This window comes from Octopus sinensis, linkage group LG14 (genome assembly GCF_006345805.1).
Source record: "Octopus sinensis linkage group LG14, ASM634580v1, whole genome shotgun sequence".
NCBI classification, from domain to species: domain Eukaryota; kingdom Metazoa; phylum Mollusca; class Cephalopoda; order Octopoda; family Octopodidae; genus Octopus; species Octopus sinensis.
The window spans coordinates 41631458-41658945 of NC_043010.1; the positions used below are offsets into that span (position 1 = coordinate 41631458).

General features: G+C 36.4%; 1 protein-coding gene across 5 annotated transcripts in view; it reads right to left on the reverse strand.

Moving 5' to 3' along the window:
• The window catches only part of LOC115219172, a 33579-nt gene extending 9115 nt beyond the window's left edge, over positions 1-24464 (reverse strand). For 2 of the 5 annotated variants that reach the window (XR_005001878.1, XM_029789279.2), the window contains exons 1-5: positions 24332-24463; positions 15574-16425; positions 3305-3591; positions 903-1119; positions 216-330 (exon numbers count right to left, since the gene is read on the reverse strand). Coding sequence is in view for 4 of the 5 variants with exons in the window: in XM_029789279.2 (XP_029645139.1) it covers positions 216-330; positions 903-1119; positions 3305-3591; positions 15574-16207 (1253 nt within the window). In the remaining variant the exon portion in view is untranslated. Of the gene's footprint in view, positions 1-215; positions 331-902; positions 1120-3304; positions 3592-15573; positions 16426-24331 lie in introns of all 5 variants that reach the window. The other 3 variants (XM_036508901.1, XM_036508900.1, XM_029789280.2) reach the window with 3 other exon arrangements.
• Between the last annotated feature and the right edge of the window lie 3024 nt (positions 24465-27488).

Genomic DNA, 27488 nt, shown 5'->3' on the forward strand with positions numbered 1-27488 from the left:
TTTTACCGGTGAGTGTGTTAAATAATAAGGCACAAAAAGAAAATGACTCTCCCCAGACACAACAGAATATGCTTCATATAAAGAATCTTGCAAACCAAATCCAAACAAGAAATATATGATATTACTTATTTCAAGTATTATGTCAGATGTATTATTTTCTGAATTAACTAAGACTATTAAAACAAATCACAAACCAAGTGCATTGTTTAACTTACTTCACCTTCATCAAGTACATTGCAGGTGATGTGGGAGTAGTTGGTAAACTATCATTTGTTTCATACTTCTCAATCAGTTCTTTCAGATCTTCCAAAAGTTTAAATCCATCAGTTGCTAGATAGGGGAAAAGAAATATCATTTTGTTACTATTTTTTTGTTTCAATCTTCTGAGAAGATTTAGAGTGATGTTGAATAAGATTTGATATCTCACTGTAAATATTTTATTCATTATTTTATTTTCCTAAATGAAATTATTTTATTCTTAAAATCATTTTCCTAAGAGAAGAAAATGAAGCTTGCATAATAAAAATTAAAGAAAGATCTGTACATTAGATATCAGCTAAAGTTAAAGATATAATATAGCAATGATTTGATTAGGCAATTAGTAAATATAGAAAATTCAGAAGCAGAATAAGTTATTTTGCTGTGAGGAAGAAAAGTGACTGAGATTTTGGGCAGGCCTCACTCAGCAGAGAAGTGACAATGAAAGGCCCTGATATATCTTTCTTCTTTCAATAAAATAACTTATTCCACTTTGTGAACTAAAAATAATACAAATAATGGGTATTTATCAGAATAAAACTAATGTAGCTAAACAAGAATTCCCTCAATAAATGAGAAATATTTAAGAATATTAAGAATATATTTAACAAAATATAAGAATGTAAAAGCGTCTTTCTTTTTACCATGTCGTAACTGTAGGATCTCTAATTTTAAAGATGTATTCTCTTGGCGTAACTTCTTGAGTTCTGCTTGGCAGCTGCCATCACAAGTCAATTGATAGCTGCTATTATTGGTATTCTGAACTTCAGTTTTGCAGTTTGGTATGTTATCACCATTGCCAACACTATTAACAACACTATCAACGTCATGATTCAATATACCTTGAGTTACAGGTTTACACTGAAATGAGTTTTCATAGCAAGAAAAAATATATATTGTAAAAATAAATAATAGAATATTGTCCCAGTTTTAGAAATTCAAGATTGATTACCATATGCTTTTTTTCAGCATTAGTGCACATCGGTTATTTTGAACACAATGCATTTGCTCATTCTTATCTTGGAAACTGAAAGGGATTATGATCTTTTGAGCACTCAAGTGAATAAGCTATACCTTCTTAAAAACAAGATATGTAAAATACTAAAATTACCCTATTATTTTAAACAGGAACATCATCTTTTAACTTAAAAATGCAAATATGACAGAGAATGGAAGTTTTTTTCTTTCTATAAAATTGCAAATAGCAACTGTTTTCTAACTTGTATATAAATAGATTCTTTATAAAAATGATTTATTTACTAGATATATACTGTGGTTTTTATGGCATGGTAAACTGAAGGAATGAATCCTTGCATGATGTACATTAGTTGCGATGAAATCCTCCTAACCAAAGTAGTCTAGATGAGTCAGTTACATAGTAGGCAAAAAGAGAAAAATATTGAGAATACTTAAGTAAATTTTGTATTGGAAAATACCAGATCTTTGAGAGGCAGGACCTTATCCTGTTCCATGAAAAACCTGAAAGAGCACCTAATGCACATTCAGATCAACATGAAGCTTTAGATTCACATCTACAAGTCATGACTTTCGGGAGGGGGGGACATTTCTATTTCAAAAGATTTGCAAACACCCAATTGAAAGTGTTCAAGGAAAACAGAATAAGTAGTATTGAAGACAAACTAATGGAGAAGAATTTACAGGATTATGTGATAGTTGATAATGAAATCCTTCAAGTCAATCTACTCATGGGATTAAGCTCTTGTTGTATCTTGTAAACAAGGTTTCTGCTGCACACTCTTACAAACAGTGGCATTTTGTAAAGGAAAATTATTATGAGAATTGGTACATCAATGGATCATGTTATCTTTCGATTGGACGCCTGCTTCGAATGCTTAGAATAGAGTGAATTTAGCTAAAATTACCCAAGAGCAAGGTAGTGGTATTAAATGGGGTGATTCTTGAAAAAAAAGCTATGGTGGTTTATTGTAACAACAGCACTAAAGAAATTATATCATTGAACAAAGATCACAATCAGTACTGTTGACTAGAATTCAGGAGTAACTTGGACTTTTAGACGGGTTTTTTTTTCAATGTTGGGGTAGAAGTTATACCCCTCACAAGATGATTGTAAGTTTAGTAAGAGAAACTTCAATGTTAGTTATTTAAAAATTTATTGACTAAGTGATGATAAACTAAAGGTGATTGTGGTGGTATAGTTGCTGAAAGAAGAGTTGGTGTCAGTGTTGTGATGAGAGGTCAGCATACTGATTTGTATACTGAATCCATCTAATTAGGAGGGAAGATGAGATGTAAAAATTGACTATATTAAGTTTGGTAAAATAATGAAGGCATTTCCTGATCTGAAATAGTGCCATGTAAAAAGCATTGGTGCTGGTGCCACATAAAAAGCACTGGTGATGGTGCCATGTAAAAAGCATCCAGTACACTCTATAAAGTGGTTGGCATCAGGAAGAGCATCCAGCTGTAGAAACCAAGCCAAATCAGACTATGAAACCTGGTGTGATCCCTGGCCTGCCAGCTCCTGTCAAGCCATACAACCCATGCCAGCATGGAAAATGGATGTTAAATGATGATGATGATTAACATATTAAATGAATGGACAGCAAGGCTCACCAATGGAGAAGTTCTTAAGCAGATCAGGCCGAAAATATTGCTAGAAGCTAGGATCACCAAGCATAGATTGGCATATTTCGGTCATATTATGCGGAAAAAATCCCTGGAGAAGGACATCATGGTCAGTGGCAAGAGAGGAAGAGACCGACCAAGAACCCGCTGGCTCGACACCATCAAGAGGGATACCGGAATGGACATAGCCAATCTGAAAGAAGCGGCCCAGGATAGAACTGACTGGAGGACACTGATCCGAGTGACCAAGAGTCGACTTCGACTGAGCAGATAAAGAGAGAGTGAATTATATTCAAAATATTAGCTGTTATCATACCATGGACTTTTAGCTATAGAATAAAATATATTTACTGATATTCCAGACATAAATATGTCAGGTTCCTGCTCTCGTGGTTTATATTTACTTAAAATAAAAAGCAAAAAGTTCTGGTTAACTTACATCAGGTTTCAAGTATACAGATTCTGGGATAGCATCTGCTTGTGAAGTTATCAAGTCATTTCCAGAACTGTTAACAGAATGAGTAGCATCGAGACTAAAAAAATCCAGATTTCTGTTACCCACTTCATCTTTATGGTTGATTGGGTTCTTCCAGGCGACTACTGGTCCATTGTGACTGCCTTGTACTTTTACCCTCCACGTACCAATGGATGCAGAATACATGGACAGTTTCACTTGAAAAAAACATGAATGTCCACCAGTTACTCTTTCTGATTTTCTGGTACAGCCTAAATGGATAGATAGAGAGAAAGTGTGACAAACATATAGCTGGGTAGATAGACAGACATTCAGACAAATAGACAGGTGAGGGTTTTTGACAGGAAGAGCATTGGGCCAAAGAAAATTTGCATCAATAACTTTTGTCTGATCTATGCCAGAATGGAAAAGTGATGTTAAGACAAGAATGGTGATGATATATAACTTTATTTACTTTATTGGTCACTCACCTTATAAGGTATATAAGTTCTAAATTTCTGCTATCTTTCACTATCTCATCATAATTATAAACTATTTCAATTAGATCCATTATTTCTGTTACTATGATGTATCCTGAGTGTTCCATTTATTTTATATTGTTAATACATTATTTATGTGTTACAGAATACATATAAAAGCCTAAGTTACTCTCCCAGTAATTTACAAACCATGCAACGCCTATCCTTTTAGTGGTATTTCATTTACTCAATCTTCTACTTTCTTCCTCCTCAAACTTGAAGGCATCATCTTATTTAAGATAATTGCAGGAAAAAGGACAGCTCTTATACCTCCAATCTGAAACTCAAGCTGCAACTGCTAGAAAGACAGTAAAATATTGTCACAGTATCATTCAAAAGGAGAAAACGACAAACACACGCTGGAACAGCCCTCCATAATGTATAGTGTGGTATCCAATGTATACTTAGGGCAAGGCAGTTCTGCACAGAGTAGGTCCAATGTAAGACTAGGTTATAGCAATTCAACACTCAGTAATTACCCACCACAGTGATGACTTTGTTCTCTTCCCTACCTATTTGGAAATGACAATGTGGTTAACAATACAGGACGTCCTACCAAAGCTGGGTCTCTAGTGGATCCTAACTTGCATAGTGTTGGAAGGAAACGATACCCTGTTGGACAGAAAGAGAACAAGAAGGAAAAAACTAGTTTGAGACTAGATTAGAGGTCCTTTTCCAAAAAATCCTGAACATCTGGAAAAGATTCCATGTCTCATCCCTCTGCTAAATGAAACAGAGCTGCAAGTAACTGTGGAAGGCTGAGATGCCACTGTGTGGAAGAATCAACCATCTGATAGCCTATTTACCAAACAATGAAAACAGAAAAGGTGGAGTGGGGGTGGTGGAAATGGCTATCCTGCTGCTGACACCATAACAACAACAACATGAGTCATACGCAGAACGTGATTACTACTTTTTAGCACCCAAAAAACACCTTTTCTAGATAGCACCAACACAAGATCTATGTCCATACACTGTGAGCTAGGGAGGCTATGGCCCCCTTTCTAGTTGTAGTGATACCTGTAGACCACTGGTTTCTGGGTAATTTTCCTTCTTTGGTACAGGACAACTGCCAGATTGTCCTGAATTGGACTGCTACATTGTGATGGCAAATAGAATTTACTGTATGGTACTGTTACTACATATTTCTTGCTCAGAGATTTAAAACTAGTTGTCTTACTCTTTACAAGATCAGCGACTGTGTGTCACTGAGCAAGAACGAGTGACTGCTATCACTAGCTGGCAGTTGTCCTGTACCAAGGAAGGGAAATTACCCAGAAACCATTGGTCTATAGGTATTGCTACAGCAAGAAAGTGAGCAGTAAACACACCCATGTGCACTGTATATGGACATAGATCATGTATCAGTAGCCAGTGGAAGAGATGTTTTCTTGGGGCTAAAATGTTGTAACATCGTCCTGTATAGGACTGCGACATTGCATTGGCAAATTGACTTTACTGTACGGTACTGTTACATATTTCTCGTTCAGAGATTTAAACTAGCTACTTTTCTCTTTACAAGATCAGCAACTGTGTGTCACTTTAAAAGTATATGCTGTGAGGAAGAGCATGTGACTGCTCTCTCTAGCTGGCATTTCTCCTGTATTGAGGGAGGCAAATTATTCGGAAACAATTTGTCTACACATATTGCTTTGGCTACGAAGGGAGTGGTAGACACCCTTGCTCACAATATATGGATAAAGATCATGTGTTGGTAATCAGCTGTAGTAACATCATCCTGTGCAGGAGTACCATGTTGCTTTGGCAAATACTTTATTGTATAGTACTATTACTACAAATTTCTCACTCACAAGCTCAGTGAGACTGTGTCATATTATTAAAAGTATATACTGTGAGCAAGAGTGACTGACCGTTATCTCTATACCGAGGAAGGGAAATTACCCAGAAACCATTCAGTTATAGGTCTTGCTACGGCTAGAAAGGAAGTGGCAGAATCCCTTGCTCACAGTATATGGATCATGTGTTGGTAGCCAGAGGAAAAACATGTTTTCCTGAGGCAAAAAAAGTAGTAACACTGTCCTGTGCAAGTCTGCCATGTTGCATTGGCAAATAAACTTTACTGTGTGGTACTGTTACTGCATATTTCTCGCTCAGAGGTTTAAAACTAGTTGTTTTTCTCTTTATGAGATCAGCATGTATCACATTAAAAGTATATACTGTGACAAGAGTGAGTGACTGCTATTTCTAGCTGGTGGTTGTGCTGTACTGAGGAAGGGAAATTACCCAGAAACCATTGGTCTACATGTATCACTACAGGTAGAAAGGGAGCAGTAGACTCCTTTGCTCACAGTGTACAGACACAGATTATGTGTTGGTAGCCAGAGGGAAAAGATGTTTTGCTGGGGCGAAAAAGTAGGAACATCGCCCTGCGCAGGAGTGCCATGTTGGATTGGCAAATAGACTTTATTGTACAGTACTGTTACTACATATTTCTTGCTCAGAGATTTAATACTAGTTGTTTTTCCCTTTACGAGATTAGTGACTGTGTGTCTCTTTAAACATTTAATGTGATGTGACCAAGAGCGAGTGACTGTTATCCTTAGCCAGCAGTTATACTGAGCTGAGGAAGGGAAATTTCCCTGAAACCATTGGTCAGCAGCAGTGGTTCTCAACCGTTTTTTCTAACAGCACGCTTTGGAACACATGAAAAAATAGCGGCACACCTAACTAAATATATATAAAAAATATTTGAATTTTGCAAAATAAGAACATCGCAAGTCATAGACGGCATACAACCGTAGACACAGACTAATCATAGACACATAGAATGACTCAAACTTAATAAAGAAAAGCACAGCTATGAACTTACTTTATTGCAGTGTTTCAAATTTCATGAGTCAAATAAATAACTGGCTTCTTTAGTGAGAAATTTGTGTCTGGCTTTTATTCTTAATTTTCTCAATGCTTGGTTGAATATGAGATAGACATACCCTCATTTCTTCTTCTGTTGTACATAATCTCTCACACTTCTTGTTTTTGAAGTTGTTTAATGTTGAGAAGCCTAATTCACATATATAAGAAGTTGAAAAGTGTAATAAAATTACAAAAGCTCTTTTACAGAATATGTGATACTCCTCTTGAATTGAAATCCAAAATGAATCAATGGGCAGACTCAAATGTTTTAATTTTAACCCTCGGTCACTAGAAGGTGGCCAATTCTTCTTCTTCTTCCTGTAAATCAAGTTCTATGTTGGAAGAATGGTTTATGAAAAGATCTCTAATCCCATACTTTTCTGTCTTTAATTTTAGAAAGTAATTGTTGATGCTTTTGTCCAGGGCAGCCAGATGATTAAACACAATAGGGATCATTTCTCTAATGTAGGTAGAATGCAATAAAGGGACTATATCAAGATTACCAGTTATTGCTTTTTTTTTTTCTAAATCGCAATTTTCTTTTTGAGGGCAAGTTGAAGTCAGAACATTTCATTTTTACCTTGCATTCTACTGTTTGTTTTATTTAGTTCACTGAATATTTCTGTTAGGTATTCCATTTTAGACATCTAAAATTCAGAACTAAGGTATTCACAGAATTTCTCCTGCTTTTCCTTGAGAGAAAATGATAGTAATTCCATGTGCAGTTCGTGAACACGATTTAGTATTTTGCCTTTCAACAGATAGTGAACCTTTGTGTGCATTAATAACTTAACATACTGACAGTCCATCTCTTTGCACAGTTGTTCTAATAACCATGACTTCAACAGCCTACTTTTTATAAAATTGACCATTCCAACAACTTGATGTGACACAACCTTTAAATCTTCCTGCGGTATTTTTGAAACAAGAACTTCTCTATGTAGAAAGCGATGAGTACGAATGAGATTTGGATTTTCTTTCTCTATGAAGGATACAAATCCTGTAATACAGCCTGTTATGCATGGGAGCTCCATTGGTGCAAATGCCAACACAGGACCTCCGAGACAAATTCATTTCTTTGAGGTAGCCTGTTATCAAATCAAAAATATCTTGACATCTTGTAGTTGTGGACATTCCTTTACAGCACAAAAATTGATTACTCTTTTACTCTTTACTCTTTTACTTGTTTCAGTCATTTGACTGCGGCCATGCTGGAGCACCGCCTTTAGTCGAGCAAATCGACCCCGGGACTTATTCTTTGTAAGCCCAGTACTTATTCTATCGGTCTCTTTTGCCGAACTGCTAAGTTACGGGGACGTAAACACACCAGCATCGGTTGTCAAACACAGACACGCAAACACACACATACATATATATATACATATATACGACAGGCTTCTTTCAGTTTCCGTCTCCCAAATCCACTCACAAGGCATTGGTCGGCCCGGGGCTATAGCAGAAGACACTTGCCCAAGATGCCACACAGTGGGACTGAACCCGGAACCATGTGGTTGGTTAGCAAGCTACTTACCACACAGCCACTGTCAATAAAACGTACAAATGCAAGCAATTGACTATTATTACTGATGTCAATGGATTCATCCAAGGTTAAAGCAAAATTAGAATTCGTAAGCTTTTTCTGAATATTGTCTTCAATATTTTTCAATATATCTAGAATTCTTCTATGTATTGCATCATCTGAAGGCAGGATATTGTTCAATTCTTAACTATGTTAGATTATACACTCTTCACTCAGGAAACACTTTGCATTTTTAAGCATCTACCTATCTCGTTGCCTGGAGAGGAGGTACTCAACCTGGCTGGTAAGTGATTAGGTGGCTGGCTCATTTTTCTGAAGTTAGTGTTGCAGATCATGAGATCACTTGCATCACAGAACTCCAGCAGCCATGTTCCCTCCTTATTTCTAGGTCCAAAACCATAACACCCATGCCCTCCCTGGAATCCATAGGAATGCTGTCCAACATGTCCATTGAAGTCACCAGCCATAATAACAAAGTCTCTGTCATTTGTCGTTGAGGTGGTCTGCAAAGGGACCTCATAGAATTGATCCTTCTGCTCATCAGTCAGCCCAGGCTGAGGAGCATAGATAAATGTAACTGTTAATTTACTCATAATAATATATATATATATATATAAATAAAGAGAAAAGCAACTAGTTTTAAATCTCTGAGCGAGAAATACGTAGTAACAGTACCATACAGCTTATTTGCTATATATATATATATATATATATACACACACAAAAGGGATTCTTTTAGTCTCTACCTACTGAATCCACTCTCAAGGGTTTGGTTTGGTTTGGTTGGTCCAGGGTGATAGTAGAAGACATTTGCTCAATATATCACACAGTAGAATTGACCAGTGGTTGGGAAGCAAAGTTACAGCCACACAGCTATATATATATAGAAATTCAACATCAATGGAAATTGCAGTTGTGATACCAGTGCCGGTGGCACGTAAGACAACCATCCGAACGTGGCCGTTGCCAGCGCCGCCCCGACTGGCCTCATGCTGGTGGCACGTAAAAAGCACCATCCGATCGTGGCTGTTTGCCAGCCTCGTCTGGCACCTGTGCCGGTGGCACGTAAAAAGCACCCACTACACTCACGGAGTGGTTGGTGTTAGGAAGGGCATCCGGCTGTAGAAACATTGCCATATCATCAGACTGGGCCTGGTGCAGCCTTCTGGCTTCCCAGACCCCAGTTGAACCGTCCAACCCATGCTAGCATGGAAAGCAGACGCTAAACGATGATGATGATGATGATATATATATACAGTAATCCTTCACCACGTCGCAGTTCACTATTTAAGCTTGTGTTAATATTTTCATGGTGTTGTTTTGCATTTATAATAAAATAAATATATACAAATTATAAAAAAAAAGAAAATATACAGTACAATATTGTCTCTACTTCTTGAATTTTCACTTACTGCAAGGAGGTTTGGAACATAACATCCACGATAGCTGAGGGATTACTATGTACATGGCTGTGTGGTAGGAAGTTTTTTATATATATATACTTTATTTAAAAGCAGCAGAAATATAAATAACAAAAGCTGTTACTCACAGTTTGGACAGTTTTGTTAAAATACACACACACACATATATATATATATATATATATATACACACACACACACACAGTTGATCGTTACCAACGTCGCTTCACTGGCACCTGTGCCGGTGGCATGTGTAAAAAGATTCAAGCGAGGTCATTGCCAGTACCGCCTGACTGGCCCCTGTGCTGGTGGCACGTAAAAAGTACCCACTACACTCTCGGGGTGGCTGGCGTTAGGAAGGGCATCCAGCCGTAGAAACTCTGCCAGATCAAGATTGGAGCCTGGTGCAGCCATCTGGTTCGCTGGCCCTCAGTCAAAATCGTCCAACCCATGCTAGTATGGAAAGCAGACGTTAAACGATGAATGATGATGACACACACACACACGTATATATATATATATATATATATATATAATATATATATATATATATATAAATATAAAGGAACACAAATGGGGTTTAAAATTTACAAGAGCTGTTTTGGTAGAATTTTATAGATTATTTATAGACTACATCATAGCACATAATCTTCCATCTTTAGGTAAGATGTTAAACAAGTACAAATATAATATCTTGACAAATTGAACCAACATTTCTGGATAAGTGCTATCTTAAAAAATTACATTTGAATTTATAGGGAAATTAGGAGTGGCTATAACAGGCATGCAAGAAGCAAAGAGATGAAACTACTCAAATTTCAAAAGAGTTATCTTAATTACTTTATAGCCAAAAATGACTGTGTGGACATACAAGAAACACAGGCATGTTTGTTACTGTATTTATTTTGTGATGCTCTGTGTTTCTTTCAATTACTTTAAATATAACAAAGAATTTAGTAAAATAACTTAGTTATCATTCAGCTAGTGTTAGGAACATAAATTGTGACTAAGGTTTGGTGGAAGATTTTAATATAAAATTTATGAAAACAAGACATTTGTACTACAGAGCCAGAGCCGGTTTCAGCCGGGTTGGTAATGAAAGGGTTAAAGCCAGGAAGATACTGTGTCCATTAAGTGAGATAAAAGAATGCAAGCCTCAGTGCAGCAGAAAGTCACAAAACTATCATCACCTTTTCATGCATACACACACACACACAAATATGTGTACCTACATACATACATGTACATATACATATAAGAACAGGAATGGGCTGAAGTTCACTACAACTGTTTTAGACATGTTTTTATTCTTATTGATGCCTTTAGCTAGGCAACTTGCCTAATCATAATCTAAGATCCAAAAACACTGACTATATAATCATTCAATGTGTGTACACATTTTGTTAAGGGCACCCTGTATGTGTACATATACAGACACAACTTTCATTTCACCCACTCTTTGACCAAACAGCACAAAAAAAAAACAAAACAAAACATTTACTTCAGGTGAATAAGAAATTTAAACCTGAAATTTAACACTTAAGATTAAGTTCACAATAGGTATAATTTTTGTGATGATCAGAAAAAGAAAAATTATTTCTCTGTTATAAGCTGAATCTTAAATGCTAAATTTTAGATTTAAATTTTTATTCATCTGAAGAAAATAGTTTTTATTTCGTGATGTTATTGATTTGTTCATCAACAAAACACGTATCTGAAACCCATTTGTGTTCTTATTTTACACCAAACTTGGAACCTTTCCCACATTAGGATTTGGAATTTAAAGTGGACTGTGAAACCACATACCAGAGTATGTCAGTATGTGATTTTACATATACACGTACAGTTATATTGATAAGTATATTGATCTGTTCATGTGCATGTGTATGTAAGTGGTAAGGCAAGTCCATATATACATTATTAAATACATGAGTGTCCATATATATACTGTTGATACATGGATAAGCTATTCTTGACCCAAATTTCAGATTGTTCACTTATTACACATTTTTGTTCTTGAACATTACATTTGCTTATTTTCATGTAGCATTTACTATTGAATGCATTTTTGTTCATCATGAACACTGTCTTGTTTTGATACCACAAATTAAACATTTTGTATAACTATACTGAAGTTTGTTTCAGGCATGGCTGTATAGTAAGAAGTTTCCTTCTCCACTACATGGTTCTGGGTTCAGTCCCACTGCGTGACACTTTGGGCCTTTATAAACCTCTGACCATTGTCATACCTATCTCTATTTGTCTCTCACTTTTCCTTAGCCTCATCTCCACATCACCCATCCCTTCATTGTTCCCCAACTACTGTATCAATCTGCAGCTTATTACTCTAACTGTATCACCAGTCAGCACCTCCACTTCCCCGAGCCACTTCTGCTGATATCCTTCAGTTTTACCACACACCCCTTACTTATATTTACCATTTATTGCCCTTGTTCACCATTCACTATATTCATCCCACTGTGAGCTGGCAGAAATGTTAGCACGCCGGGCGAAATGCGTAGCCATATTTCGTCTGTCGTTTCGTTCCGAGTTCAAATTCCGCCGAGGTCGACTTTGCCTTTCATCCTCTCAGGGTCGATAAATTAAGTACCAGTTACGCACTGGGGTTGATATAATTGACTTAATCCCTTTGTCTGTCCTTGTTTGTCCCCTCTGTGTTTAGCCCTTTGTGGGTAGTAATGAAATATATATTCATCCCATCCTTATTTCTAACCATTTCCCACTTTCCCCTAACACTTTTGCAATCTTTGCCTGCTCTGTCTTTCGGTCTCCATTCTCTCTTCTAATCATCTTCTACTTTGAGGATACACGCTCACACCTCATCCCCAGTCTTCCCTCTAAGCCATATGCTTGTGTGCATGCATGTTTTACAACTAGTACAGAGTGGAAAACTTGTGCACACAGAGTTTTTGAGATGAAATTGAATTTTTTTTAATTGAAGATTACTTATACTTTGCAAAGAAAGACAAAATTTGCTCACAAGCAAATTTCCATAGTAAGATACCAACTAAAAACCAAGACAAAAGATGGTTTTCTGATCCGTTGGATCCTGCCAAATCATCCAACCCATGCTAGCATGGAATATTGATGTCAGGTGATGATGATATCTTTTGACAATTTGTCTCAGCAAAGGAAGAAAACATGAGCAACTGAACAAAATAAAATGAATTGGACTCTGAGCAAAGTCTCGGGTAATATTTGTTTCACAAGTTAAACATTCCTTGTTTATGTTGCCATTGGAAATGCTGTAAATCAATGACTGGCCTACTGGAAACCTGTAGATAATGATTCAACTGCAATACAAATTAAGTTGCACTTAGGATAAAAATATATTGATGTTCAAATTAGATGTAGGCATATTTCGTTAGAACTAAGGAAACTACCTACCAAACAAGAGGTCAAAACAGTTTTATATCAAACTTTCTGATATCATTCAAAACAAGTTTATCTCAAGAAATCTCAAACAGAGTTATTTCTAAAACAATTTCTAATACATTCATATTATCAAATCATTTTTATCTTGTTAATTTCAAATTGTAGGGAGTTTAATGTAGCGAAATCAGCTAAGTAACTTGTAAAGGTTATCACTAATAAATTATATTTTCAGTTATTTATTTAGATAAATTTGTTTACCTCTTTCCTTATAGAAGGTCATATAATATTTGTATAGCATATTTGCATTATTTAGATGAGATATTAGAGATCCTAGAATTTTATGTGTCATGGGTTAAATAATTTGACTTTTTTTCTTTAAATAATAGAAATTTTTTACATTTTGTTTTTGTCAACAAAGTAACCCTTTAACATAAATTTGATCTAGATGAACATTCAGGAACCTAGCTCAGCAACCTTGGTCATGACTAGTTAAACATAAGCCTTTAGCATTTAAACTGGCCCTTGTTTTAAGTTCAAACTGGCCTAACCCTCTCACACCTACCCTACAATGTCATCCTAAAAATAGATAACACCATTGAAATCTCAAAGCTATGATCAATTCAAAGCAATGTGAGTAAATAAGCTTTACATTTGGCAGAGTAATTTGAATGCTAAAGAGCTAAAAGTTAGCATAGCAAATATCAAAGTACTTATTAGTAACTGAGAACAGAAAAACCCACTGTCACCTGGAAAGTGACCTTGCTCATAACAAAATGCAATGTCATCTTGCCTGAAAGGCAGAGCACAAGTATTTGAGAGAACAATTTATTATTAAATACATCCGTACCCGTGGCACATAAAAGAGCACCATTCGAGCGTGACTGTTACCAATATCCCTTCACTGGCACCTGTGCTGGTGGCACGTGTAAAAAGATTTGAGCGAGGTCATTGCCAGTACCGCCTGACTGGCCCCCGTGCCGGTGGCATGTAAAAAGCACCTACTACACTCTCGGAGTGGTTGGCGTTAGGAAGGGCATCCAGCTGTAGAAACTCTGCCAGATCAAGATTGGAGCCTGGTGCAGCCATCTGGTTTGCCAGTCCTCAGTCAAAATCGTCCAACCCATGCTAGCATGAAAAGCGGACGTTAAACGATGATGATGATGATGATGATGGTATGCATGTATATATACATGTAGATGTACGTACGTACATATATGTATGTATATATGCATCTGCTTTATTTTTTAATTTGTTGTTATACGACAGAACGCACGCATCCATTTCTAAGTAAGTTTGTTCTATATATATATATATATATATGAAGTAGTGCAGACTTTGTGTCTTGCTGAGAGTGTAGTTTAGTTTCAGAAATGAAATACAAATTCATAACACTTCAGTCTTACACATTATCACATGATAACTATGATAATATACTTAAGTATATCTCTACATGTACATATACATGCATATATGGGTACAGGACACCAAAAAAAAGTCGAACACAATGAGAAATGAAAACATAAACACAAAACCAAGGAAATGGACATTTTCCTTGTATTCTATGTCCTGTACTCTATTTTATCATTGTTTAAGAAAAATGTCCATTTCCTTGGTTTTGTGTTTATGTTTTCGTTTCTCATTGAGTTCGACGTTTTTTTGGTGTCCTGTACCCATATATGCATGTATATATATACATGTAGATGTAGGTACATACATATATGTATGTATACATGCATGTTTTATTTTTTAATTTGTATGTATATATATGGGTTTTTTCTTTGTGTTAATTGTCCTGTACTCTATTTTTTTGTTGTTTAAAAAAATGTCCAGTTCCTTTGGTTTGTGTCTATGTTTTCGTTTCTCATTGTGTTCGACGTCCTTTTGGTGTCCTGTACTCATATATGCGTGTATATGTACATGTAGAGGTAGGTACGTACATATATATTATATATATGCATATGTTTTATTTTATTTATTAATATATATATATATAATATATATATATATATATATATATAGAGAGAGAGAGAGAGAGAGAGAGAGAGAGAAGAGAGTGAGGGGGGTGGGGCACAGAGATCAGAACTAATTTAACAGAAAATGGATAGGTAATTTGTTGATTTATTGCAGTGATTACCATCTTATCTCAAATGCCAATGCTGCCTAGACTGGCTTCCATGCCAGTGGCACATAAAAAGCACCAATCTGATCGTGGCCGTTGCCAGCTTCGCCTGGCACCTGTGCCGGTGGCACGTAAAAAGCACCCACTACACTCACGGAGTGGTTGGAGTTAGGAAGGGCATCCAGCTGTAGAAACACTGCCAGATCAGACTGGAGCCTGGTGCAGCCTTCTGGCTTCCCAGATTCCCAGTCAGACCGTCCAACCCATGCTAGCATGGAGAACGGACGTTAAACGATGATGATGATTGAACAGGGTAAACTGAAGCAACTAGATAAAACATTGTTTAATAATGAAATATAACTTACCTTCTACACAATGTCCTCTACCTCCACAGGCACGCAAACAGTTTCCACGCCCATTACAATAAAGAGTTTCTCTTACAACAATTATGTTTCGTTGTGGAGTTGTTGCTGTGTTATAAAACATGTCTCTTAAGTAATTTTCACCTTTGACAACATGAACGTAACCTGATTTAACACAACGACCACCTCTGACAATATTAGTATGATGAAAGTCTGGAATCGACTCGAGGAACAACTGTAAGTCCTCTTGCTTCACTTGCCCTATATCTACATCTCTAGGAGAAGATTGCATTTGATAGTCATCGGGCAATATTGGAACTTCGGATGTAAGTAATCTTGATGGTGATTGATCTGTTTTTGAAGATGAATACACATTTGAGTTTAAATTTGAATGATTAGAATTTGCCATTTCTGCTGCAACTGCAGCTGATGCTGCAGCCGTGGCTGCTTCAACATGAGCTTCTAAGGTTGCAGGGTCCATACATTCATCATGAAATTCAGATGACTTTTGTTTTTTAGAAGTTCTTTTATAGATATGAGGATCGACATACGGTTGATTCTGATGGTAATACTGACCATGTTGTTTCAGTTTCATTTTGGATTTCCGACCTTGCCCTTTACTTTTAGCAGGAGACATTGATTTGTAAAATAAAAGTCACAAAAATTTTGTATTCTATTGACACCATTAAAGCTTAACTTCTTTTTGACATCATATTTTGTATTACATTTCTAAGATTTTTATTTTGAATTAAAATAATATTTAAGGAAAATCCGTTATGTTGCCTTTATAATTTATTGTATATCTGCATTCATTCAGTGTGACTGGCAACAGAGCATGTAATCACAATAAGGAATCTGAAAGAAATACAAATATATCATTAAGTATGTATTTTAAAAGCACAAAGTATAGAATATTTTGTCAGATAAAAGTCTCTCATTTTCACAAAATTAACACTAACATTTGCAAGTTAAAACATAATCTTGGATATACATGTTACTCTTTTACTTGTTTCAGTCATTTGACTGCGGCCATGCTGGAGCACCGCCTTTAGTCGAGCAATTCGACCCTGGGACTTATTCTTTGTAAGCCCAGTACTTATTCTATCAGTCTCTTTTGCCGAACCGCTAAGTGATGGGGACGTAAACACACCAGCATTGGTTGTCAAGCGATGTTGGGGGGGACAAACACAGACACACATATATATATATATATATATATATATGTATATATATATATATATATATATATATATACATATATACGACAGGCTTCTTTCAGTTTCCGTCTACCAAATCCACTCACAAGGCATTGGTCGGCCCGGGGCTATAGTAGAAGACGCTTGCCCAAGATGCCACGCAGTGGGACTGAACCCGGAACCATGTGGTTAGTTAGCAAGCTACTTAACACACAGCCACTCCGGAAATAGATGTTTTTCTACGATGTTACGAGTTTTACAGTGTCAAACAAGAGCTTTCTTAATCTTTTTGTTACCATATTTATGTTGAAATACACTGCCTTTGTTTCACTTGATTTTGAAAATAATGAGGAATTCTGTAAAATAAGTTTATTATTAATGTGGCATTTGGAAGATGTATTGAAACATTTTGAAGGGAGGTTTTAATTTAGATATTTTTATAACATGAAATTGGGATATGAAATGTTAAGTGAAAGCATAACACTTGGCACAGCTTGGCTGACCAAATACTGTTAAGAATGCAAATGTCCAATTCTATCACATTATTATTATTATGAGGGTACCCATTAAACGATGTGTAGTTTAACGTCCTGTTTTTTCTCATGTATACCGAAAAGTAATTGAAAGTATCAATAACCAGTTTTACATATATTTACTTAAATATATATATATATATATATATATATATACATAGAAAAATATATTGTACATTTAAACACAAAAGAGATGACCATAATAGGACATCTGACTCACTAGAAAGAGCAGTTCAACTCCAAACCACTAATAGTTGTAATTCTGAAAGGGAATGAGAAATAAAAACGTTTACCCTATCTTTCCTGGACTATGGAGTTTAACTGCTTTTTCTAGTGAGTCAGATGCCCTATTATGGTCATCTCTTATGTGTTTAAATGTACACTGTATTTTTCTATGAATAATATATAGTCTATTGACTAATTTTTCCTTCTTGCTAGACCGTGAATAGCAAAGAATTTTTCTAAAATTTTTTTTTGCTACCCTAAGATTTATTAAATATATAGGAGTGGCTGTGTGGTAAGTAGCTTGTTTACCATCCACATGGTTCCGGGTTCAGTCCCACTGTATGGAACCTTGGGCAAGTGTCTTCTACTATAGCCTCGGGCCGACCAAAGCCTTGTGAATGGATTTGGTAGACAGAAACTGAAAGAAGCCCGTCATATATATATGCATGTGTGTGTTTGTGTTTGTCCCCCGAGCATTGCTTGACAACCGATGCTGGTGTGTTTATGTCCCCGTTACTTAGCGGTTCGGCAAAAGAGACCGATAGAGTAAGTACTGGGCTTACAAAAGAATAAGTCCCAGGGTCGAGTTGCTCGATTAAAGGTGGTGCTCCAGCATGGCCGCAGTCAAATAACTGAAACATGTAAAAGAGTATATATTTATATATATATGTATTATACAATTTTATTAAAAATTTTATACACACAGGATAAATCCATGATAAAAATTAAATAACAAATATAAATAATAATCAGCAGCTGCTCAAGAACAACTGAGTGCATTTGCAGCCAGTGCAAAAATTGCTAATGCATACCTGGCTTTGATACGACACTCTCCTGATTCCAAGCAGTTACATTTGAAAATAAAATGGAAATAGAATGTGTATTTATTAAAACTCATCTTTAAACTGCTTGCTTTGAATAATTAATCTGAAAATCTCCATATAACAAATAAATATTACAATATCTATACACTGAACGTGTACAATTTATACAGGGAGGTTTTTACAATTAGACAACTTCAGTATATACAACATTTCTAGTTAGATTTTGTATATCATGATGGTCCCGATGTCTTGGATTTGAATTGTAACTGAGGAACTCATTTTGGTCAGCATAAATTCTTATCTTGTTTGGGTCTCTGACCCTGCTTATAGCAATGTATAATTGACTGTGAGTGAAAACTGGGTTTGGTAAGTAAATGCTGCATTTTCACAGACTCTGTTCTTGGCTTTAATTTATGGAAATTGCAAAAGCCTGTCTTATTGGAAATTGGCGTTTTTGTAATGTGAAGCGTAAGTCAGAACCAGAAGGCATTAAACTGATCCAATTTGTCCCACATCAACTGCAGTCAATTTTTTTGCAGTTACAATTTTATACCTTGTGCCATAGCATGGTACTTATTCTATCAGTGTCTTCTTGTCAAACCAGTAACTTATGGGGATGTAAATAAACAAACAGCAGTTGTGAAGCAGTGATGAGGGAAAAACACAGAGACAAAGACAGACACATACATTTAGATATATACATACATATATATACCATTGATTTCTTTCAGTTTCTGTCTATGAAATCCATATATATATATATATATATATAAGTAAATAAATGGAGTTGAACGCAGGTGTTGTTGCTACATCCTTGTTACCTGTGTAAATTTTGCTACCCTGGTAACTGTTTATTGAATTTTCCATATTAACTGGAAACAAAGGATAATTCATTCATCCATTTATTTATATATATATATATATATATATATATCATCATCATCATTTAACGTCCGCTTTCCATGCTGGCATGGGTTGGACGGTTCAACTGGGGTCTGGGAAGCCAGAAGGCTGCACCAGGCCCAGTCTGATCTGGCAATGTTTCTACAGCTGGATGCCCTTCCTAACGCCAACCACTCCGTGAGTGTAGTGGGTGCTTTTTACATGCAACCGGCACAGGTGCCAGACGAGGCTGGCAAACGGCCACGATCGGATGGTGCTTTTTACGTGCCACCGGTACGGGGGCCAGGCGAGGCTGGCAACGGCCACGAACGGATGGTGCTTTTTACGTGCCACATAAAATCCGTTCTGTCTGTGTCTTCTAGGATCTTGGGCGTCCTCCATCTGATTGTGCTCAAATTTGATATATAGATACCAACGGTATCAGGGCATGTATAAGTCTTGATAAAATTACAAAAATCAATTCCAGGTGAGAATGTGATCGATAAAGCTGTGGGAACGTGCATTTGTACAAGCAAGTACATCAGTTGTTGCAATCGATACTACGCATACGCGAGAAAAATGCATGTGCAGTTTGCGCAAAAAAGCCGGCTGGCTTGAAATAATGCCACAAAATGCAGTATATTTAAGAGACCAAAAAAGTAATTCTTTGGTGTTGGCAGCAAGGGACTGCGTTATTGATATTTTATTATAGAAGGCAAGTAGAAGAGGCTGGGCAACAATTGTGAACAGTGCAGTGGCAGCCAAAAGAAACTGGTAGATGACCATGAAAAGTATGGTGACATCCAAGAGAGACAGCTACATCAGGGAAGGCAAATCTGATGGCTATGGTGAGCAAAAACCAGCTCCTTTGAGGTACTGGTTATAAGCATCGTTTAGGGTAGTATGAAGTTGTGTAATAGAGCTTAGAGAGACGGCATAGTTTTTTTTATTGTTTTATTTGTTTCAGTTATGTGACTACAGCCATGCTGGAGCACCACTGCTGGGCAAAGAAATTGACCACAGGATTTGTTCTATTTAAGTCTAAGTACTTATTCTATCAGTAGCTTTTGCCGAACCACTAAGTTATGGGAACATAAACGCAGCAACATCGGTTGTCAAGCAATGGTGGGTACAAACTCAGACACACACACACAAACAAATATACACATATATATACGACAGTTATCTTTCAGTTTCTGTATATGAAATCCATTCACAAGGCTATGTTGTCTAAGAATTGTGTACAGGCTACTCCACACAATTCTTAGACACCATAAACATATGCACCTTACTTTATACCATAGCCAATCCTTAAAACCCCACCTACCTCACTCTATCTACCTCTTTTCCTATTTATTTTATATTCTTTACTTTTACCAATTCATAGTCACCTCCACTACCATTCTGTTATTAAACATTGATATGTTTGCGTCTTTTTCTTGGGATCTCTACCATATCAGGATTTTAACCAGCATGCATATACACAGGATTGCACCCAAGGACTCATGCTCTGGTGTCTATAACTTTGGAAAGTTGAACTATGAACTTTTAGGCTTCTTTTCTCTTCTTTCTTTCAATCTCTTTATTCTTTTACTCCCTTCCTCTATGTTATCATCTTATTAATATATAGCATTCTCATTTTCCTTATTTTCCCCCTATTTATCTCTGACAACGGAATATCCCATACTCGGGGATGTCTCAGAAACAGCTATAAGATTTTGAATTTCTTCCTGTAATAATATTGTATATGAATTGAGATATTTGCCTTGCCTTAATGTTTGATGTCCCGTTTAACAATTGCTTATCCACTGCATCGGAAATCTACAATGGCTCCATAACTACCATCTCGGCTATAACCTTGGAGCCCCAGTAATCCATTACAGCACTTACCTAGCATACCTTATCACCTGTGAACTAACCCCCCATACTTTATATATCTATCTATCTATCTATCTATACACACACACACACTCACACATATATATACATATGCATTAAATAGATATATGTATATATATGTACGCATTATATATACATATGTATACACATTATATATATATAGATATGTAGACTTAATATTTATATATACACACATTATATACATGAATTATATATATGAATTATATATATTTATATGCATTATATATATATATACACACATACACACACACACATATATATATATATATAAATTAACACAATAAATATCAAATTAATAATATCTGTTATCATGATTGTGTGCTGCTGGTGGGTGATAATAATTCACTATTCTAAAAGCTCTGTGGCGGGAATATTTAAACGTTAAGAGAGTGAAATGTATTTTCGACACAATATAATTAATTACTATTCTATTCCTCATTTGATTTGGTTGTTATTTCTAGAACATAGAGGAAAACTGGCAGCTGCCATTGCTTTCTCTCTATAGATACAGACCGACGTACAGAGAGAGAGAGTGGAAGCTGTCAGATGCTGTTGTAGAGGCAGAGTGAAGGGAAGAGAGGCTGATAGGTAGAAAGTGAGGACAAACAAGTCAAAGTCCATTTTAAAGATGAGGAATTTTGCCCTAGCGGCCACACCTTTCAAGTGAGCAAACTCAAAGTTGCCACGCATATGCCCCACACTTTTAACATAGGTGAGCAAATTTTCAGGTCAATCCGACCACATTTACTAACACTTTTGCCTGCACAACTGCTTATGAGACAATGTCCGCCCTTTTTACAAATATATATTAGATTATTACATTTCATACCCTGTAGTCTGGCTGACTGTTGGGGCACCATTGATGACTTTGCAATCAGATCCCTCCACCCGTCTCTCTTCTACCTCTCTCATCTTTAGGCCTGTCCACTCACATATTTTCCCACCTCTTTCTCTGTCTTCCACCTTTGCCTGTTCCCTGTATGATTGTTTTGGTCATCCCTGATGAGCAAGTGACATGTCCAAACCACCTGAGCTTGTGTTTATATACTGTGGTAAGAAGTTCCTCATAAGGCCCTATTGCCTGCTTTATTCTTCTTTTCACTTCCTCATTTGTGACATGATCTCTATATGATATTCCTAAAAGTCTCCTGAAACATTTCATCTCTGTCACCTGGATTCTTCTTTCGTTTTCTGCTGTCAGTATCCATATCTCATAGTGTACAGGAATATCAAGATCACTAGTGATCTCATTAACCTAATTTTGGAGCTCAGTGAGATATTTCTGTCTTTCCACAATGCTCAAAATTTGGTCATTGATGTTGTTATTTTGGCAATGTAGGATATCACTTCAGGCTTGGAGCCTTGGCCACTCACTACCACCCAAGATGTTTTAAGTTTTCAACTTGTTCAAGCTCAACTCCATTGATGCTTATGTTGGTACAGATTCCGTTTGTCATAACTTTTGTTTTCTCTGTACTTATCTCCATGCCAAATTCATTGGTGATCTTATCTAGGCGCCTTACCAGTCGTTTCAATTCTTGTTCTGAGTCTGCCAGTCCGACAATGCCATCATATATATATATACTCTTTTACTTGTTTCAGTCATTTTGACTGCGGCCATGCTGGAGCACCGCCTTTAATCGAGCAACTCGACCCCGGGACTTATTCTTTTGAAAGCCCAGTACTTATTCTATCGGTCTCTTTTGCCGAACGGCTAAGTAACGGGGGACATAAACACACCAGCATCGGTTGTCAAGCAATGCTAGGGGGACAAACACACACACGCATATATATATATATACATATATATATACGACGGGCTTCTTTCAGTTTCCGTCTACCAAATCCACTCACAAGGCTTTGGTCGGCCCGAGGCTATAGTAGAAGACACTTACCCAAGGTGTCACACAGTGGGACTGAACCCGGAACCATGTGGTTGGTAAACAAGCTACTTACCACACAGCCACTCCTATATATATATATGTACAGAGAGAGAGAGAGAGACACATGTATTTAAAAAGGTACAGTATGTTTATGTGTGTACATATTTATCTTGCTTATTTCCTGCTAAAGAGTCAGGTAAAATGCTTTTGTAGTAAATCTTTCGACTTAACATTCTGACAGCAACATCTACTACGACACGAGAGCTAAGCCGTATCAGCCAAGCCTGTCGACTTTCTCTTGGAAAACATTGGTAGCAAGAAGGTAGACTAGCATGCATGAGCAACTACCAATTTTCCAAAAGATCATCTTGCCCAGGCCAGTGACGTTCATGAGATGTATGGTGAATCTTGCACGGTTTATATCTGAGTGAATTATTCACTAAGTTTATTTAGGACGATTTACACCATATATTTAATATATTCGTAACATATACCCATCTATGTATAAACAGAATCTCTATAAACAGAATAATTCGAATGAATGCTTATAACTTTTGGTAAAACAGAAGTTTATACAATATTAGCATATGTCAATTACATATGGGATAACTGTGCCTCAAAGGGGGAAAAAACGATACGGAAGTGGGAGAGAGGGTAAAAATATATTAAAAAAAACATTTTTGGAAGGTAAAGAATACGCATACCACTCGTTTTCGGCCTAACCCTAACCCTAAACACCGGGTGTGCGTATTCTTTACCTTCGCCTGGTTTATATATATATATATATATATATATATATATATATATATATGTGTGTAATCGTAATTTCCGTTGAATAAAACACGAGAATGCTAAAAAAAATGTAGGGGAAAACTGTACCCTTTTACTTTTCATGAGGGATGGAACTTCAAGGGACAGCTAGTACGAAACTCCACCAAAGAACGTGGTATAGTGAATATACTAGGTGTTTATACTAATATGTTTTTGGAAACTACTGTATAAGCGCGAGTTCGCCAATTTCACCAAAATGAACGATCGTAGGTCCCATCTGTTTAAAAATTTATTGAGTTCTAGAACATCTCCCTAAATAATTACACTTTTATTCTAAATAATATATTTCACCGATGAGAAATATGCAAATGAAATTGCTCTCAACACGAGCAACTTTAAATACACGTTAATAAACAATAATCTTCATTGTAGTATTTACCTTTAACAGTTGTTATTACTTAATATGATATTTAATATTTAAAAATAACAGGACCCACATTGTCGATTTTAGGATTGATCTTTCTTACCTGAGATGTGTGGATACGACGCTGTCACTTACAAATATTATAGTATTTCGCTTGATTATGTTTGTCTTCGTATAAAAACTAGTCTCAGAACGAGGCTGTACTTCGATGTACGTTGCAAAGCAGTGAAAGCTGTGTTAGTTAGCATTAGTTATTAATTAGTGGTGTTAGTTAGCATTAGTATTAATTAGCTAGTTTGAAATAGTCATTAAAAAAAAAAAAATCACTTTTCCTTTACTCATAAATGTGTTCAGTGAAATGATATGTAGTCTGTGAATATTTTTAATGACTGCAAGTAAATGTAGAAATATATGTGTATTTTTTAAAAATAATTTTCTATTGTAAACTTTCTGCATTCACATGGAAACACTTATGACAAATAATTTAGCTTTTCCTTGGAAAATGCAGTATCAAAGTACGTCTCAGTCAGACACAAACTTAAATGCATAGATTCTTTTTTTGCACCCCACCACCCATGCAAATTTTGAAAACAAAAAATATTAAATGAAATTAAGAAAAACTACCGGATACATTTCAAGAAAGTGTTTTTTTTTTTTATATATATGGGGGTTTGGGGTGGGAGAAAAGGGTTTCTGTTATCTTCAGAAATGTAAACAAAGCCACTTCCGGTACTTCCGGTACCTATACCGAAGGATCGCCGTTGAATGTTATTAGTATTTGAATTTATTTTGTTTGCACTAAAAATCTGAAAAAAAAAAAAAATATATATATATACTGCTATGTATGTGCATATTTTTCTGTAGACTTTTGTATTTTAAGTAACACAATCTATATTTTTTGTTAAACCCTCATCTCGCGCACTTTGACACGTGAATTGGGTCTATTGTTTATACCTTATATCGTATCAAAAAGAGCATTTCGAAAAAAAGAACTTTTTACCGAATGTTAGTTAATAAACGGTAATTTTATTGTAAATATTACTTTAAAAACATTTCAAAATAGTTGTTTTTTGTGATTCATTGTGTTATTAGTTTGTTTGAAAGTTAGTTTTTTCAAGAACAAAACGAAAGATTAGCTTTTCCCGGCATCCTTCGGTTGTCTTCGGCATGCAGGATGCTATCATTGTTATTATATTTTCACTCAATATAGTTTATTTTCAGTAAATTTTCTTATTCTACCAATTTTTCAATAGCAAAATTTGAAGAAGGCAGCGTTCCCGCAACTTATTTAAATATAAATATTTCATTTATTGGTCCGATTATCTAAAAATTTCTACACAGGTGTAGCCTTTGCAGGCCAGATAAGGAAAGCTCAACCATTTGTGGAGATTTTAATAAAGTTGTGAACCTTCGGAGATTAAAATTTCGACGATCTTTCGCCTATGGTTTCACGATTATCAATTTTTACAGTTGGTTGTTCGGCAATTTCCGTAAAAATTTTTTATTTATTTACTTTTGTCCTATTGAAGGCGACATTTGCTTTGAAGTCGTCGAGATAGGTGAAAAGTGAAACAGACAGTAGCGCGCGTGCACACACACACACACACATACTCTGCCTCTCTCTCTCTCTCACACACACACTCTCTCTGTCTCTGTCTTTCTCTCATACACAATGACTTTCATGTTCATGAGTTTAATAGTGAAACACTGTCGCACAATGTATGTATGTATGAATGTGTAGTGGATGCGTGGATGTATTAATAAATACATAAGTGCTTTGTAATAAATTAAAGATTTATTATCACTACATCAATTTGTAAGCAATGTTACACATCGCTTGTACAAAATGCATATCAAATAGTGGTTGCAAATAATACATTTTAAAGGAATGCATAATACAGGATACACATTAAAGCAGAATATGTTTGATGGTGTGTGTGTGTGTGTGTGTGTGTGTAAATCATGCAGTACAGAGTCACCTTTCTGAATATTCTTTCGTCGTCCTCATAAATGCGTGACGTTCTCTTAAATGTTGGTTCGGCTTCTCTCTAGATACCTATTTCTCCGTTCTATTTATAACATCTCAAATAGCCAGAAAAATAGATATACCGCAAGAGTGTTATTGCGTACAGTAGGTCGCTGGTCGTCCTGTTAAACTTCGCCTGACCTGCTCGGGTCAGAGGTCGAAGGGAGACGATCCATCATTTTTTGTCAGAACAAAGAGATTCTGATTTCGCGCCTTTTTGTGCATTGGTATTTTACGACCAATGATTCTTGGGTCTGATTTCGAATCCAAGCTTTGAGAAGGAAGTGCTAATTCTTTTCACACCAACACAATGTATGTATGCATATATTTATGTATGTACATATATTTTCTTTTTCTTTTTCTTTTTACTTGTTTCAGTCATTTTGACTGCGGCCATGCTGGAGCACCGCCTTTAATCAGGCAAACTCGACCCCGGGACTTATTCTTTGTAAGCCCAGTACTTATTCTATCGGTCTATTTTGTCGAACCGCTAAGTAACGGGGACATAAACACACCAGCATCAGTTGTCAAGCAATGCTAGGGGGACAAACACAGACACAAACGGACACGCACATACATATATATGCATATATACGACGGGCTTCTTTCAGTTTCCGTCTATCAAATCCACTCACAAGGCATTGGTCGGCCCGAGGCTATAGCAGAAGACACTTGCCCAAGGTGCCACGCAGTGGGACTAAACCCGGAACCTTGTGGTTGGTAAACAAGCTACTTACCACAGCCACTCCTGCGCCTATATGAAAGATAATGGGTGTACGTGTAAGTGTACAAATAAATGGGTGTACAAATAAATAAAGGTGAACACACTCGCACCTCCTTCCATTATATTTCATATACACGTACATGCATAAATACACACATTTATTGTACAAGTGTGTGAGAGTGAATACAGATACATAGAGCTGAACCCGCTCATCGCGCGTGCACACATACACTTCCCCATTATCGTTCATATACCCGTACATACATACATTTTATTCATTTTATCTAGTTTCAGCTCACGAAATGTGGCCATGCTGGGGCACCGCCATTAAAGGTGTGGCGAAAGATTACAACAGGGGTCGCCACAACCCCCTGCCGGTGCCTCGTGGAGCTTTTTTAAGGTGTTTTCACTCAATAAACACACACAACGCCCGGTCTGGTAATCGAAACTGCGATCCACCGACCGCGTGTGTCTGCTACCCTAACCACTGGGCCATTGCGTTTCCATACA